General features: G+C 36.3%; 1 protein-coding gene across 2 annotated transcripts in view; it reads left to right on the forward strand.

The window, feature by feature from the left end:
• ARHGEF38 (Rho guanine nucleotide exchange factor 38) overlaps nucleotides 1–18,852 on the forward strand; it is a 128,184-nt gene that overhangs the window by 105,638 nt on the left and 3,694 nt on the right. The window contains exons 9-14 of one of the 2 annotated variants that reach the window (XM_078002056.1): nucleotides 1,219–1,338; nucleotides 4,703–5,014; nucleotides 7,345–7,488; nucleotides 8,307–8,505; nucleotides 8,639–8,898; nucleotides 18,155–18,398. In XM_078002056.1, the coding sequence (XP_077858182.1) occupies nucleotides 1,219–1,338; nucleotides 4,703–5,014; nucleotides 7,345–7,488; nucleotides 8,307–8,505; nucleotides 8,639–8,898; nucleotides 18,155–18,256 (1,137 nt within the window). In that variant the 3' untranslated portion in view covers nucleotides 18,257–18,398. Of the gene's footprint in view, nucleotides 1–1,218; nucleotides 1,339–4,702; nucleotides 5,015–7,344; nucleotides 7,489–8,306; nucleotides 8,506–8,638; nucleotides 8,899–18,154; nucleotides 18,399–18,852 lie in introns of those variants that run through there. The other variant, XM_015138925.3, reaches the window with a different exon arrangement.

Consider the following 18,852-nt stretch of genomic DNA (forward strand, 5'->3'; position numbering starts at 1 on the left):
TATTGTGGGACTTTTTTGCTCAGATGATTGCCTTATGGACCATTAGCATGCTTTCTTTATAACAGAGATGAGCTCATTAACACAAAATTGCAAGACACAGAAAATTTGTTTGTTTGTACTACTAACACATCTCTTTGTAGTACCTAAAATAAGTATAAACATCAATATAAAGGAAAATAAATTGAACTACAAAATCCTATTAACTATAATATGCAAATGCTCCCATGAGATTATGTTAGAAAACAGAAATACTCCCAGAAATTTCCAGTCCCATAAGAAGTTGTCCTGACCCTTTGAGAAACACTGATTTCAACCAGCTAATTGGAGTACAGTATGATTATGCTCAGTAGAAAAACCAGTCAGGTTTCTTCTAATGGATCTCATAAAGAGGAAACAGTGTCCTTCATGCCACCTTGACAATGGCTATGACCATGAGACATAGAAAGTTAGTAGTGTTACATGTAAATTAGTTACTAAACGGTCCCCTTCTATATTCCAGAAGTTTTTCTCTTGTATATCTTGGATATCTGTTTCTGGAAGCAGTTGTTTGCACTCTTTGATAAAATATCAGAATGATTTGGAGACAAGTTTCCATGTTATATAAGAACATATACTACTCTGTTCTTATTTATTATCTGATACAAAGCCTGCCTTACAATCAGGTTTGCTATTTGCTTCCTAAAGTGCTGCCTTCTGTGAAAAGAAAACCAAAAACAGTTATAACAGCCAGAGAGCAGTGAGACCCCTGTCCTTTGCATATCTTTCAAGGAGTAAATGGCTCTTGGGAACATCTACAGGAAAGTCTTCTATTTCCACTAATTGATTCAACAAAAAATGTGAGCATCTTCTCTTAAAGAGAGCATTAAATTTTCTAAGGAAAATTGATGAATTTAAATCAAAGAGGAGTGATTTTTAAAATAAGGAATTTGTAAGAATTGCAAGCTAAAGAATAGCTAATGAGGGAATTTAAGATGGACTGTTTAATCAAAGAGGGTCATATACTGAGTACTAGGAGAAAGTGGCATAAGAAAAATGTAAGGAAAGATATTCTTCCAAGCAACCTGATTGCACAGAGCATTTATAAAATGTTTGTTGTTCCTTTTTTAATAACCTCTCAGTGATAATTAAGGGTTATGCTGACGAAGTCCACATTTGGGATACGTTAATTATACTGACCTCAAAACTTGCCATTTTTGTAACTTTGTTCTTGGGTTTCAGGGTGCCATGCCCCTGGCTCTGCAGAGTGTAATGGACCTTCAGGAGATTTCATACAACAAAGACGATGAGATGGGCTATTCTGAGACCCTAAGTAATGCCTTAAATTCGTGTCATGACTTTGTAAGTTATTTATATTCACAGATAAATGCAAATTAAATAGTGAGGTTGAAAGGAAAGCTACTTTTCATTTATTTTTCTGGAGTCAGAAATAAAACATGCACTCAAGCAAATACTAATGCCAAAATTAGTAGATTTAAACGGGATTTTTAAAATCATTTAATATTTTTTAAGTGGATTAGTGAGGATTTTACTATGATAGAAATTTAAGAGGACCACAGATTGTGTTTCTAGGCGTAACCAGTGGCAATGCTGTTTTTAAAATCAATATTTAGTTTATGTCTGCATGTGAAATATTAATAATTTATTAAGTTAGAAAGCTATGCTTTTCTTTTTCTTTTTTCTGGGACAGGATCTGACTCTGTTGCCCAGGCTGGAGTGCGGTGGAACAATCTCAGCTCACTGCAACCTCTGCGTCTCCGGCTTAAGCAATCCTTGCTTCTCAGCCTCTCAAGCAGCTGCAACTATAGGGGCACACCACCACATCTAGAAGATTTTTTGCATTTTTTGTAGAGGCAGAGTTTCACCGTGTTGCCCAGGCTGGTCTCAAACTCCTGGGCTCAAGCGGGCTATGCTTTTCTTAAACAAGTTTCTGGAAATGCCTTGAGTCCTTACAGAAAGGGCAAAAGTACTCTCTGAGGATATGACACTTATTAACATACTACATATTGGAAGGCAAAGCCTTCCTATTGAGAAAGACTTTTATTTGAGAGTCATATGTTATTTATTTTGTTCCATGGTAAAACATTTATTTTCTAAGAGTTCTATAAAATATATCTTGGGAATCATAGAAACATGCTTGAGCCAATAACACATTTTAGTAGTAAGTTACTCTGGGTAATATTAATTTTAATTTCTGTAGGTATTATTATTTCATAGCAGCATTTCAAGAATTATATAGAAGATAGACAGATCATCTTGAAAGGGGCATTTTTGTGTTGGCATTATAGGCATTTTGGGTAAAACAAATCTTCATGGAGTGGCCCTTTTATTGGAGGATGTTTAGTATTTTTGGCCCACCAGGCTCAAAATCTCAGTAACATCCCCCCACATCAAGACATTGTGAGAACCTGTGAAGAGTCTCACATACTTCCAAACCCTAGAAAGTCATACAGCCCCCAGTCTAGTAGAAAAACCACACTGAAGTATTTTGCTTTTCTGGCACTGGGGAATGGAAAGTCAGGCTTACATCTGAGCTAATATGATAGAGAAACAGGTCAATGACGGACGGATGGATGGATGGATGGATGGATGGATGGATGGATGGATAGATGGACACAGACAGATAGATGATGGTGATGATGAGATAGATAGATAGATTAGATAGATAGATAGATAGATAGATAGATAGATAGATAGATAGTTGTTTTTACAGTATATGTTTAATGGAAAAGGTGTGGCTAGTTCTTTATGTATTTTCTGCATTTAATTACAGAGAGCACACATTCTAGAAAAGTCTTTAAAGTTTGCTCTTTAGCTTAATTCCAATACATTAAGTTAATATGTATTTATTGAGTAGCACCTGAAAGTGTGGTATGTGGCTTCTCTCTCAGCAAGCATGCTGCAGACTTTGATAGAAAGAAGACAGAAGGTGTCTTGCATACCTTGCCTAAAACCACAAGATGATTAATTAGGCTAAGTTAAAAAAAATTGTGAGAAGGCTCAATATAAAAGTAACTTTTACGGATAACATATATAGAACTCTGTTTAAAAATCAAATATTAAGAACTCAAAATCTATCTAAAGGCAGAGCAGTTATTCTTATCTGACCATGAGTGATGCATATCTACACATTTTGTTAGGACAAAATATTAAAATCTAGTTCTTATTTGTTCTAACCACAATTCCTTTGTAAAGGTGAATCATTTTGTGTCTATGAGTCACTGGATTTTATATATATATAATTATATTGCAATACTGTAATTAGATTACCTGTAGAATCCAGTCAAGTCACAAACATAGTAATTTATCCCAGATATGGTAAATACAGTAAATAGATTCTTTGTTTACCAAGGGACTCATTAAACAGTCTGTGGGTGTATATTGATTATCTCATAAGCTGGACATCAAATTTAATTTGTGTTGGCTATTGCTGGTGCCGATAAGAGATTGGTTTCTCTCTCTTCTAGATTTCCCATGAGTTCAGACCAAGTTACCAGGGGCCATTTAAGTTAATTAATACAATCTGCTGCTCAGATACTGATTCCCTAGGATATCGTTTGGGTTACAAAAGAGAAACCTACTTCCAAATTATCATAAAATATCATATAAGCATACATGATAAAGGGTAAAGTAGGGCAGTCAGCAAATGTAAAACAGAAGAGAAATAGAAGAAATCAAATCTAGGATGATCAGGTTATGTCATGAAGATGGGCAGTTCTATGAAGTTCATTTTCAATGATTCAGGCCAAAAAGTGGAAACAATTTAAGACACAGAAATAGCTTCAGTTTAATCCTTTAATGTATTTAAAACAGAACTTATAGGCCAAGGTGAGAGAATTGCTTGAGCCTAGGTGTTCAAGACCATCTTGGGCAATAGAGTGAGACTGTATCTCTACAAAAAAATTTTAAAAATTAGCCAAGCATGGTGACACATTCCTGTAGTCCTAGCTACTTGGGAGGCTGAGGTGGGAGGATGGCTTGAGAAGAGGCTGCAGTGAGCTGAGAAAGTGCCACTGCAATCCATCCTGGGTGACAGAGTGAGACCCTGTCTCAAAGTTAATTAATTAATTAAAAATAAAACAAGTTACAACTCTGTTGTCTTTTCTGTCTCAAGGTTAAAATACCTTTATTAAGGGGCTGCTATCTTTATAGGGGATATAATTCCACTACCAAAAATAAGCCTCCAGGGTAGCCAGGGATTTGGGGCTGAAATGGGAAGAATAGGGTACAGTCTCCTATGGGATTAACTATATTCCTTTTGCTACCAGCAAAAGATGGGAGCGATGTGGTGAATCTTTTACACAGCTTTGGTAGTCAAAGGCTAGAGATTCCCCCTACCCTCAAGTGCTGGCTCTGGGATGCGAAAGAAGGGGAATGAAAAAGTGTTGAAGGAGATGACAATGACAAAACCAAAGACGGTAGAGAAAAAGGTGGAGTTATATTTTGGGTGAGCAGGCTTTAACTTTTGAATTCCTCTTCCTGCTCACTTTTTAGGTTCAATGTTACAACCTAGAGCGCCTGTTTTAAGTCTTTGAATAGGTTTAGCCAGACACAAAAGTGATCAGATCCTCTTTTAACCTGTCTAGGGCTTTCCTGTTTTCTTTTGTGCTTCTCGTGGGGGAAAAGGTAAGCCTATCGATAGCAGCACTGGACAAGCTACGGGCTGATCTTCTCTCCGAAATGGGCTCTTTTTTTCTTTTGGCAGGCATCTCACTTACAGAGACTCATCCTGACGCCCTTGTCAGCCCTGCTGTCCTTATTCCCAGGGCCTCACAAGCTCATCCAGAAACGCTATGACAAACTGCTGGATTGCAACAGCTACCTGCAGCGATCAGCAGGAGAGGAGTCAGACTTGGCCAAAAAGGAGTATGAGGCCCTCAATGCCCAGCTTGTGGAGGAGCTCCAGGCGTTCAACCAGGCTGCTCGGAAGATTCTGTTGAACTGTCTGTGCAGCTTTATCACCCTCCTTAGGGACCTGATGCTCGTGGCACAGCAGGCTTACTCCACACTTGTGCCGGTAAGCACAGCACCAACACGCAGCTACTTTGGCCTACTGGATCTGCTAGAAACCACACCCGTACGAAAGCCCTGTTCAGAGTGTGGACTTGTGTTCAGTGTGGTGTGTGTGTGTTTATTTTAACTAAAACCAGTCAGATAGTCTCCTGCTCCTTATCTGTCTTCTCCATGGGAAGCTCAGAGGGTTTCCTACTTCAGGTTTACTGTGACTTACACATTTGTAATTCTTTTTTGGAGATTCCTTTTCAAATACCAAACACCTTTCAGCCTTGCTCCACCTGACTGATGCAACATGAAGTTTATCAACAATTTATTTTTTGTATTTCTTTCTGATCAATCGTTCTTAGATGTTAACTATGACTATTTAAGATGTGGCTCTAAATAGAAGGCCATCTCAGCATAATGAAAGACGCAGGATAATGTTCAAACCATGCTTTGTTTTGATTTCATTTTTCCCCAAGAAAGAGAAGCCTGGTTGTGTGTGTGTGTGCAAGTGTGTGTGTGTGTGTGTATGTGTGTAGCTTCGCCTCCCATTAGGATATAATTTTATAATTATTTTCCTGATGAGGAAGAAAGATATTTACAATTTATATCAACTTCTTAAAAATTAGTTTGGTTTCTTGGCCCTACATTTCCAGTATACTAGTTCTTAACTGAATGAGATGGATAGCTATTCAATGGGTAACACCTGGAGCAGAATTAATTGTCCCTACTTTATTTTCTATTGTGGATTAATTAACTTTTAACTTATACTTTGAATTAAATTAAATTGAATAAACAAGGGCTATGTTTACAGGATTCAAAAGTCAAAATTATGTAAATGTATAATCAGTCTCACCATACCTGTTCCTCTAGCATCCCATTCCCCACTCTCATCCCATTTTTATTAGTTTATTTTTATGCAGTTAGTGCTTTCTCATGCCAGTAAAAATAAATACAAAAATATATTTTTATTTCTTAAAAGTAAAAAACAGCATATTATATATACCATTCTGCAACTTGCTTTTTAACAATATATTCTGAGAATGCATCTACGATAGTACATGGAGACCTTCCTCATTCTTTGTTTTTTTTTTTTTTGAGATGGAGTTTCACTCACCTCACCCAGCTAATTTCTTTCTTTCTCTCTCTCTTTCTTTCTTTCTTTCTTTCTTTCTTTCTTTCTTTCTTTCTTTCTTTCTTTCTTTCTTTCTTTCTTTCTTTCTTTCTTTTCTTTCTTTCTTTCTTTCTTTCCTTTCTTTCTTTCTTTCTTTCTTTCTTTCTTTCTTTCTTTCTTTCTTTCTTTCTTTCTTTCTTTCTTTCTTTCTTTCTCTTTCTTTCTTTTCTTTTCTTTTCTTTTTCTTTTTTTTTGTAATTTTTAGTAGCAGGCCAAGTGCGGTGGCTTACGCCTGTAATCCCAGCACTTTGGGAGACCGAGGCGGGCGGATCATGAGGTCAGGAGATCGAGAACATCCTGGCCAACATGGTGAAACCCCATCTTTACTAAAAATACAAAAAAAAAAAAATTAGCTGGGTGTGGTGGCACATGGCTGTAAACCCAGCCATTTGGGAGGCTGAGGCAGGAGAATCACTTGAACCAGGGAGTCGGAGGTTGCAGTGAGCCAAAATCACACTACTGCACTCCAACCTGAAAAAAAAAATTGTTTTAGTAGTGACTAGTTGCCCAGGCTGATCTTGAATTCCTGGGCTCAAGTTATCTTCTGGTCTCAGCATCCTGATTAGCTGGACTTCAGGCATGCACTACCATGCCTGGCTAAGATTTAAAAATTTTTAGAGACAGGGTCTTGCTGCGTTGCCCAGGCTGGTCTCAAACTCTTGGACACAAGCAGTCCTCTTACCTCAGCCTCACTGTTGGCTGTGATTACAGCATGAGCCACTATGCCAAGCTTACCCAGTTTTTGAGGGGTAAGGATGTAAACTCCATTTCTTTGTAGGGAGCATTGTTGAAGAATTTGTTTTAAAACCAGCACAGGCTCTTAATCAGTGCTCTTTCTCTTAGCTGCTTTCCCTTGCCACCATCCTACCCAACCACAAGGGAGGCATCTACTGTCATGAGCTCCTGAGCTTTTCTTCCAAGACTTCATTGCTATTTTTTCTCTTCTGTTCTTTTATTTAGGCTTGAAACTTAAAAAAAAAATCCCTATCATGTTTGTGGGGTTTCTAGAGACAATAAATTAGACCGTATTTATCTAGAAGTTCTAACGTTGCCCTAACTTTTCACAATGGAACTATCATACACCTCCTCAACTGTTCATCACAACTCAATACATTTAACACCTGATATGATTATCTCGTTGTCTGGAAACAATGCCATATTATTTCTACCTATAGGTGCCACTGTTGGTTTCAAGCATTTCTGAGATTCAGAATCAAGTACTAGAAGGGGTCCAAAATTTGAATTGTGTGAAAGAAAACAGTGCCACCTTTATTGAGAGGAAACTCAGTTTTGAAAAGAAGAAGCCTGTGCAGATTCTGGTGAGTGTGGCAGCATTCATGACAGTGGTAACTTTCACCTCTTTGCCTTGTCCAAGTCGTATTATCATACTATTTTCCAGATCACTTATCTCATTCTAATATCCTACAATTTATGTATATGTAGAATTTCTTGTACATTTCTATCCTGTATATCATAAGCTCCATAAGATTATGAATTTTTTTTTCTGCTTTGTACATAATATATCCCTAAAAATGCCTAGATGACTAAAATGGTGCTTGTCACTAGGTAGGAGGCACTCAATAAATATTTGTTGAATAAGATTTTATAAAGATAAATTATATAGTCCATCCCTTTCCTTTTCTACATAAGGCATACCAGGCCCCAGAGATAAGTGGCTTTCTTAAAGTCTCTTAGGGCCCGAGCTGATGGGGGAGTATAAGCCTCCTGATTCTTGTCTAATTTGCTGATGATATTTCCCAGATAAAGACATTTACATGTACAATGTACTTAATTGAATATTATTTATCAAGTGCTTAATATGCAAGGGGTTGTCTACAGAATGGCAAAGAGTTAAAAATGGTTGTGCAACATCCAAGAGAGATTAGAACCTCTGCCTTCTTATTCTTGTTATTTCTTCTCTACAACACTGCCCTCCTGTGCTTACTAGAGACATTTTTCACTGAATAAGTGAGCTGGGTACTTCACAATAATAACTCTATGCCTGCACCTTGAAATAATCCTCTAAAAATATATGACTTCTACATTTTAAAAATCTCCAGGGAAAAATTATTTACCAACTCCATGAGGATTTGATTATTTATCTGTCTAAACCAAAACTTCTCCTTATTTCTCCCAGCCAGAAATGCCACGTCAAACTGACATTCATCGCTCCAAACTTCTATCCACATATAGTGCAGAGGAACTCTATCAAGCTAAGCGCAAGTGCAATGCTACACAAGAATATGACATCAATCTTCTGGAAGGAGAGTTGGTGGCTGTGATAGAACAGAAAGATCCACTGGGGAGTACAAGCAGGTGGCTTGTGGACACAGGAAGTAAGTTTTTCCCTAGAACTATCACTCTTCTTTAAACTGAGATTTTCTGAGGGACCTCCATGTGCTTCTCTGAGCTCATGTTTGGGAAGAGTATACCCATGAACTTGGTTCTTTCTTTTTATTTCCCATCCAGATGTGAAAGGATATGTTTATTCCTCCTTCCTAAAACCCTACAATCCAGCAAAAATGCAGAAAGTGGATACTGAGAACAGGTTCTGTGATGATGATTTTGAGAACATCAGCCTCTTTGTGTCTTCTCGGCCAGCTAGTGACAGTGTCACAGGCACCTCAGAAAGCAGCATTGGTGATAGCAGCTCATCTCTTAGTGGCACATGTGGAAAGTTTGAAACAAATGGTACTGATGTTGACAGTTTTCAAGAAGTAGATGAACAGGTAAAAATTTGATGTAAAAATATGTGGTTGTTCAAATCATGAAAGTCTCTCTCTACTATGTTACTGTAACACTTGGTGGAAAAGGGTCAGCTTTGACATCAAGGAGACCTGGCTCTATTAGCACATACTTCCAGTGGATCTTTTTGCAAGGAGTTTAATTCCCTGAGCCTGTTTCCTTAAAAAAAGCAAAGGATTGGAGATAAAGTGTGTATGTAAAGTAGCCAACACAAAGTAGATAGACAATAAATAGGAGCTATTACTATTACTACCCTGCTGTTACATACTTAGAGCAAAGTGTCTTTTTATACTCCCCCATCAAAAAAAAAGCAGTTCAATACTGAACAGATTGCTGCCATCAATAGCATGTGGGAAATCGTCCATGATTCCTCTAAGAGCAATATCTTCATTGAGCTATCTAGTAATTGGCCATTTTTAATCTCGTGTATAATGCCACACACTATATGCTGAAACTTTTTCTTTCTTTCTTACTTTTGTTGTTGTTGTTGTTGTTGTTGTTGAGATGGAGTCTTGCTCTGTTGCCCAGGCTGGAGTCCAGTGGCACGATCTCAGCTCACTGCAACCTCCACTTCCCGGGTTCAAGCAATCCAGAGTAGCTGGGACTACGGGCACGTGTCACCATGCCCGGCTAATTTTCATATTTTTAGTAGAGACGGGGTTTCACCATATTGGTCAGGCTGGTCTATACTGAAACTTTTAAGAGCTATATTTCCCTCACTGCACTAATGCAAAGGCTATTGGTACAATCTTTTTGCAAAATGGTATGTTCATTATAGTGCCGGGTTTGTTTTTGCTATATCAGAAAGTTTCAGTATACTTAACTGTTCATTCCCCAGTGGTGACCATCTAACTAATTCCTTTATTTATTTACCTTGCTTTTTCTTTAGTGTTATATTAATAATTTATTTAAATTTATTTTTGTAGAGGTTATGTATATGTATATGTATATGTGTAGATAGATAGAGAAGTTAAAATGTAGAAAGGCATACATAACTTAAAAGTAAGCTGGGCTTGGAGGCTCATGCCTGCAATCCCAGCATTTTGTGAGGCTGAGGTGGGAGGATTGCTTGAGCTGAGTTTGATACCAGCCTGGGTAACATAGTGAGACCTCATCTCTACTAAAAATCAAAAAAATTAGCCAAGGATGATTGCCTACATCTGTAGTCCCAGCTACTGGAGAGGCTGGGGTAGGAAAATCGCACAAGCCAGGGAGGTCGAGGCTGCAGTGAGCCGTGATCATGCTACCGCACTCCAGCCTGGGCAACAGAGGGAGATCCTGTCTTTAAAAATAACAATAATTTTAAAACGTAAAGTTTTTAGTCCTTCCTCCCCTTGTCCTACTCTTCAGAGACAATGCTTGGATATATCCTTTGTATATTCTGTGCATATACAAACACGTTTATACCAGTGGGAAATATATCATATATGGTATATTATAGGGGTTTTTTTTTTCATTTAACAATATATCTTAGACACAATTAAACCTAAATAGCTATCTTATTCCTTAAAACGTTCAACACAGCATTTAATTTTGTGGATATATTATAACTTATGTAACTATCACCCTAATAATAGATATGTAGAATGTTTTGGGCTTTTAAAAAATTCAAACAATATTTCAAGGAAGGGCCTTGTCCATCTATTTTTGTACATTTATATGAGTATATAAGTGTAAAACAAATTCCTAAAATATTAGAGGGTCAAAGGTATATACATTTAAAGTCTTTATAGACATTGCCATGCTGACCTCCAAAAGTATGGTATCTATTCAGTTTCTTTCATTAACAGTTACTGATTGCTGTCCAATTCATGACACTTTTTTTTTTTTTTTTGGTTTGGTGTTTTTTTTTTTTTTTCCAAAAGCAGCTTATCAATATCTTATATTCATATCACATAATTCATCCATTTTTAAGTGTACAATTCATGACTTTTAGTATATATTACAAAGTTGTGCAAGTTTAGTATATTTACAAAGTTGTGCAACCATCACTTTAATCCAATTTTAAAACATTTCTTTCATTCCAAAAAATCATTTGCACCCACTTGTAGTCCCTCCTCTTTCCCACCCTAACCCCAAAGAAACACTAACCTATTTTCTGTCTCCATAGATTTGCCTTTTCTGTATCTTTTGTATAAACAAAATTGTACAATACGTGATGTTTTACAGCTACTTTTTTTCACTTAGCAAAATGTATTGAGTCTTCCATGTTGTCGTATGTATATGTACTTTGTTGCTTTCTATTGCCTACTATTATTCCATCCTGTGGATATATTTTGTTAATCCACTCACCAGTTGATGGTCATTTGGGTAACTTCTAGTTTGGGGCTATTATGAATTACGCTGCTATGAATATTTGTGTGCAAGTCTTTGTGTGAATTTAATTTCCCTTGAGTAGACACTCCGAAGTGTAATTCCTTATTGGTTTTATTTAAATTTTTAAGAAACTGCCAAACTGTTATCCAAAGTGGCCTCACCACTTTACTTTTCTACCAGCAAAGTATGAAGGTTACGGGTTGCAGTTTCTTCACATGCTTGTCAATACTAGTTATTATTTGTCTTTTTAATGAGACCCATCTTGTGGGTATGAGGTGGTATCTCTTTGGGGTTTCAGTGTACATTTCCCTAAAAATTAATGCTATTGAACATTTTTTCATGTGCTCATTTGCCATTCTTTGATTTCCTTTGGTGAATGTCTATTCAAATATTTGCCTATTAAAAAAAAAAAAACTGGGTCATTTTCCTTCTTATTTTACAATTGTAAAAGTTCTTTATAAACCTGAGTGCAAGTTTTATTTTTTTAAATCAGATATATAATTTGCAAATATTTTCTCCTGGTTATAACTGACTCTTAACTTGTCTGGGCATTACTATGTGTTCTTACTGCCCTTCTGTCTTGAAGTTTCAAAACACTCTTTCTCTATTACTTGTTCACTCTGTTGTTTATTCAGTTTCTAAAAGACATATTACAATGCTAACTAATGCATTTTTATCAGTGAAATCTATGTACCTGATTAAATGTCCTGTCAGACTTTGCCTTGTCTCAATAACCTAGATGGACAGAAATCTGAGAGCCAAATTTATCAACACACTCTAAAGCTGGCTTGATGTTGAGTTCTAGTTCTTACTTGGCTCTACAGGGACTTTGGACTAAGCACCTCACATAGACTCTTTCTGCCTGGTGTTCGTAGTATGAGACTGCATTTAGTTCCTACTAGCTGGTACTTCAAAGCAATTTTCTGCAAGCAATCCTATCAATATATATAATGCGAATTAGGTCCATTAGAGATTTCCATTACCAAGAGAAGAAAAAAATGAGATAGTATTTCAAAACAAAAAATATATTAATGGCATCTCTTCATAAATTGTTATTTACTTTCTTTTTCCTCTGAGTTCGGCACCAATTCAAAATAGGCATAGCATCAGGAATATAAATATAAGCATGTATAAGCATTATTACTAGTAAAACGGGATTGAAGATGCATCTTGGATCTGTAGCGCATGGAATCCCTGATACTTTCCCTCAGAGTAGAAATTACCCAACTCAAATTGAAGGTGAACCCGGTGCATGGACAAAGTCTGTCCCAATAAACTTACTGCAAGATGAGGAAGAGGATGCACCTGTTGGAAACTTCAGTACAAGGAAGAAAAGAAGAAAAGGCTGCATAGAGATACCTCCCTTAATGTCTTAACTCCAGTCAATAGACGCACAGAGGCCAGTGGTTTCCAGACTCCTCCTGTAATGCATAATGCATAATATTTCATTGAAAACAGAGAGAAAGGATTATATTTTGTTCCTAATTCTTGCCCCAGGGCTGATGTTTCCATTCTGTTGGCTTTTAGAAGTTGTGGGGAGAAGAAAATGATTAACCTCTGTATTTGTGGTGTGATGGTATAAGTCAATACAGTATAGAGGTCCCTGTAATGTGATTGAAAGTGGAAGAAAATTGTATCTTCTTTACCAACAATGAGAATACAGTACATGTTGTAACATTTCACATTTGCGGTATCCTACAAAGCAGTTTTCTGGGTGGCTATTTAGACTTTTGTTCTTGATTTTATTTTATTATCAGGAACATCAGCGGAAACTTGTACTGGCTTAATTGGATGCCACTTTTGGTTATCATTTATTTCCCTTTCCCTTCCTACTGTGGTAGCACGTTTTTTGATTTCCTCCAGAATTGCTATAGCATGTTGCCAAGGGGTGTTGTAGGATGTAGTCTGGTTTTATTGATGGTTCTAGTGGACCCTGACACAAAGGACAGGTGGCCTCTACCTCATACTCAGGGGGTATCTTCAGGGCCCTAAAGATCATTCAAATATAGGCAATTTCAAACTAATTTAGATTCTAGTGGCTCCATGATTTTTATACCAGAGCTGAATTTTTAACCTGAATGCGAGGACCTGAAGTGGTCTATGAATGAGTTTTGGGAGGATTTCATGAATCTCCTCAAATACGTTGGAAATATTGTGCTTATTTGCATATATACACATCTATGATAAAAGAAGTCTACCTTTTTAAACAGACTTTTAAAAGAAATTTTTATCTAAAATGTTAGAAATCACTGCTGTAGAGGTTTAACTTGCTTATCCATTCTCCACCTCAAGTAAGAAGAGAGACTGCTATAAAAAAGTTCCCCCAAAATTATGTTCTGGAGCCTTTGTTGAATAATGGGGATGAACGACTGGATATTCACAACCTGGCGGTACCGATTTATACCAAGGATCTTAATTTTTAAGTTCTTCATTCTGTTTTTTTGCTATATCAAAGAATATAACAAAAGCATTCAAGTAAATATGCCTTCCCATTCCAAGGTATTCTCTCTTTTTGTCCATCAAATAGTAATGGCATGCTCTGCATTAGTGTTCCATGCTGCATAACAGATTACCACAAACCTGGTGGCTTAAAACAATACAAACGTATTTCTTAGGGGCTGTTGTCAGGAGTCCAAGCACGGTTTAGCTGGGTGCCCTGCTTAAGATCTCACGTAGCTGCAATATAGGTGTTTGCTGGTTTTATTGCTTCTGAAACTGGGGGTTCTCTTCCCAGCTCATGGTCATTGGTAGAATTAAGTTTCTTGTTCCGGTTGGACTAAAGACTCCTTTTTCTTGTTGGCAATTAGCCAGAGACCACTTTCAACAACCTGAGGCTGCCCTCAAATCCTTGCCATGTGGCTGTCTCTATAGGCAGTTTGCAACATGGCTGTTTGCTTCTTCAAAGTCAGTGGGTGAGCATCTCTCTGGCTTCAAATCTCTCCCTTCAGAGGAGGCCTCAATGCACTTTAAAGGTCACATCTGAGTAGGTCAGGCCCATCCAGGATAATCCCTCTTTTGACTAACTCAGAGTCAATTTCCTAGGGACTTTAACAAGCACCTCTGCAGAATCTCTTTACCTTTGCTAGAGAGTGTAGCCTACTCACAGGAGTAATAGCACATCTATTAAGAAGTTCCAGTCACAATCAAGGGGAGGAGATTATGTAGACCATGTACAGTAGGGGGTGAGATTCTCAGGGTCCATCCTAGAATTCTGCCTTCCAGAGTGTCTAAGATGCCTTGTTTGGCAAGCAGAATCTTGTCCTTGGCACTTCTCAAAAAGGACTCGGTTTAATAATGGCTAAAACCCAGTTTTGGGGGGCAGTTCAGTGTCCGAGAATCAGTGCTGTTTTCTTTTTCCATGTAAGTAATATTGAAAATATAATTTTTGACTTCTAAAAAAAGTAGTCATTTTGTTACCAATCCCACGTTCATCTTTACATTTTCCAACTACCTATGATGACGATGCTACATGCCTACTGTGTCATTGTTTAGAAAGTGCTTCAAAAAGTTGGCTTATTAACATGAAGAGATTTTCAAAAATAGTATGAGGTGGAAAACCACCTGCAAAGTTATGTATACTATAAGTCCATTTTTATTACCACTTCAGGTAGGTAGGTAGAACACAAAAATGGAAGGAAAGAAGGAAGAAAGGAAGAGAGGAAGATGGGAGGAAGGAAAAGAAGATGCTAATAGCAGTTGGGTGGATTTTGTTTTGCTTAACTTTATTAAAAAATTTTTTCTTCATCAAAATTGCTTGTGTAATTAAAACATATAATTGTTAAGTGAAGAACATGAAAGCTTGCTCCTGAAAGGTGAGAGAGAATAATGAGCATTTTTCATGCAATATAACCATCTTAGTTTCCAGAGATATGTATGATATACCATAAATGCTGATTCTCTACCTTTTAGTTTTAGAAAAGAAGATTAACATATATTATGACTTTTGTTGCTGTTAATTGGAGAATTGGGATAAAAATAAAATGATATTCAGTGAAGACAGGTAATGTGGCTCACTGAAGAAGGAAAATTAAATGCACAAATATAGAATAAGGGAATGCCGAACTGGGAATGTTACCACAGAGAAAGATCTGGTGGTTATAAGCAGTGGGTAATAAATTAGGTATGAGTCAATAATACAGTGTTATATAAAAAAAAGTAAGTGTGGTAGAAAACGAAGTTGTATTCACAGAATACTGCACATAAAATGAGTTAGAGCTTTATAGAGTACAAAGAAGCAATCAATAAATACATTTTTAAAAGTGCCAAGGAAAAACAGAAGAAAATTAGGTGATAATGGCTCAAATTAACAACATTGTAATTAATGTGCCTGGACCAAAACGTAGCATTTAAGATTAGAAAGATACAGACTAAAACAATTAAAATATTGAAGATAATGAGAAACCTTACAGTTCTTAAATGCATGACATATTAAAAATTTATAACTTGTAGTCTAACATTAAGGAGACTAAAAATACTAAAAAGGAGACTTCAAAAAGAGACTGAAAATAGACTGCTGCCTCTTTAAAAGCAGCTTACTTCCATTTCGAGTATATAATATATGCCCCCATATAACATAAATTATATAAAAACTAAAAAGTGCTCATCCTAAATAAATTTTGGGTCATGGTTATCTAAAGCATTGAAAGTATATAATTTTGTACTTTAAATTTACAATTGCATGAGAATATATATTTAATATTTAGAATATAAACTATAATTTCATACCAAAAAGATCTAGGTGGAAGAGTTTATATATCACTTGAGAGAATTCTGCTAAAGTGAAAGACTACCACAAATATTTAGAAATGTTCTATTAGTAGGCTATCTAACCTGCTAAAACATCTATAGTTGCATTGGTAAAGCATTACCTATTATTTATAAAAATTATAAAAGATGATTACCAACTACTAATGCAGGCTCTTACAGATGTTTCAGATGTATTATAGTACATTACATTCCCAAATACTTTTGCAAACCAAATCTTCCATTCTGTTCCTGTGGATTTATTCAATGTTTTCAATTTCTAAACAACAAAACAACACCGTCTACAATATACTAGAAACTCCAGTCCCTCTCTGCAAGAATACACTCTGTACATACTTGCTAGAACAAGAGTTTGGTCTCTAAAGCATTATGAGAAATAGACTAAGCACAGGATTTGAAGTTAGAAGATATTGGTCATAGCAGCACCAATTAGCTCTATAATTAAAAATATGTTTCTTCTGTAAGCACAACTCATAGGGTTGTTGAGGAAAAGCACATTTAACATATAACTGCCATGCACTCCATAAAAGGTGTTTATTATTGCTACCACTCCATTGCTAAAGAATTTATAGTACTTTTAATTTTCTTGTTTACTTAAAAAATTATGTAATAATTTGACCATGTTCATCAATCTCTTGTATGTATCTTTTATGATACAAGATGATCTCTTGTATGATAGCCATGCCTTTCAATAAATATTTGAATATTCCTACTAATTTTCAGGTCAAATCAATCAATATTTGAATTCATACTTCGTACCACAATGTGGTCAGTGGAGAAAAGTTTAATTAAATGTGTGTCTTAGTCCATTTGGGCTGCTGTAACAAAATACCATAAACTGGTTGGCTTATAAACAACAGAAATTTATTTCTCACAGTTGTGGAGACTGGAAGTCCAAGATCAAGGCAGCAGTTTATGTGGTGTTTGCTGAGGGGTAACTTTCTGGTTCATAGAGTAGTACCTTCTTGTTGGGCCCTCACATGGTGGAAGGGGTGAAGGGTCTCTTTCAGGTTTCTTTTAAAGAGAAACCAATCCCATTCAGGAAGCTGAAGGCTGATCATCTCCCAAAGGCCCCACCTCTTAATAGCATTACCTTGTGGATTAGGCTTTCAACACATAAACTTTGAGGGGAAACAAACATTCAGACCATGGCAATATGGTTCTTTCCTTGGGGAGCAGGTCATATTAGTTGATAAATCAATATACCAATCAATGGAATCAAAGTTTCATCAAAAGTTAAATAAGTTTAATATTTAAATAACAACTTCAGCTACAGCTATAGTCTCCTCTCCACAGTACCCATTCTCTTTTCCTGCTTAATGAAGTAATGAAGTCATCTTATTTCTCATAGTTTCCCTTATATATTGAACCTCAAGTTTGAGAGTTAATCTGCTTGTCTTTTCCTATATGTTGTTTTCATGTATTCATCTCTGTACCTTCAAATATGACATATTCACGCCTTTTGTCAGCTTTGTCATTTATGAAAGATAACTTCTTTCAAAATCCAGCTCACCATTGGCTGATGTATCATCTGTGTGTAGAGTTGTTGCTGTTTTGGTGTGTTTTGTTTTGTTCACTGGCATTTTCTTTTCCTGGCTAAGTTGTAAGTTCGCCAATAAAATAATACCTGGTACTTAGTAGGTACTAGAAAAATTTTCATTAAATAAATGAATGGGAATATATGTTGCTTAAATAAATGAATGGGAATAAATTAAGCCAATTGCTTAATTTTATGCCATAACTAAACATTTTCATTATCAATCTTATGATTTTATTGGAAGAATAACTAAACACTTATTTTGGGGCTTCTTACACACTTAATAATTATAAAGGATTCTTTTGAGGTCAGAAAAAATTCTTTTGACTGAAATATTTTATTATTCTAGGTCACAAAATACTTTTTAAAGTTATAAATTTAATACATTGTCATTATAAAGGTTTGGGAAAAAAAGAAGGGAACAAGGAAGTAAAAATGAAAATCAGCTATAATTGTACCATTCAAAGAAACAATAACAATATTACACTTATAATGTACATCAAATTTTTTGTTCTTTTTAAGGTTTACAATTTTATCATAAGTGTTTCCCATATTATTAGTCTCAAACAGCATCATTTTTCTTGTTTGTTTTTGTTTGTTTGTTTGTTTGTTTTTGGAGACAGGGTCTCACTCTGTCGCCCAGGCTGGAGTGCAACGGCACGATCTTGGCTCACTGCAACCACTGCCTCCCAGGTTCAAGCAATTCTCCTGCCTCAGCCTCCTGAGTAGCTGGGATTACAGGCGCACACCACCATGCCCAGCTAAGTTTTGTATTTTTTAGTAGAGACAGGGTTTCACCATGTTGGTCATGCTGGTCTTGTACTTCTGACCTCATGATCTGCCCACCTCGGCCTCCCAAAGTGCTGGGATTACAGGTGTGAACTACCGTGCCCAGCCTGCACTGTTTTTAATGACTACAAATTTCCTTAGTATGAGGGTCTGGAATTTAACTATTTTGCTCTTGCTGAACTTCTAGTGATATTCCTACTACTCTCCCACTTTTGCCATTTGTATGGGTAATCCAGTAACATTGGTATGCAAAAATTTCTGCCAATGTTTCTGTAGAAGAGATTCTTCAAGCTATTTTGATTCATAAGGAATTAACATTTTAACATTATTAAAAATCTTTTAATAGAAACTGCCAAGTTGCCTTCAAGCATGGATAATTTATACTCCTCCTAACAGAATAATGACAATACCTATTTCGTTCCATTCTCACCTGGGTCATATTTTAGCAAAATACATCCAATAGAAGGAGTTGGACAATGTGACTTTGGAAAAATAAGAAAACTTTAGCATTGCTTCTAAAAGCTTGGAAACT

The sequence above is a fragment of the Macaca mulatta genome, chromosome 5, assembly GCF_049350105.2.
Source record: "Macaca mulatta isolate MMU2019108-1 chromosome 5, T2T-MMU8v2.0, whole genome shotgun sequence".
NCBI lineage: Eukaryota > Metazoa > Chordata > Mammalia > Primates > Cercopithecidae > Macaca > Macaca mulatta.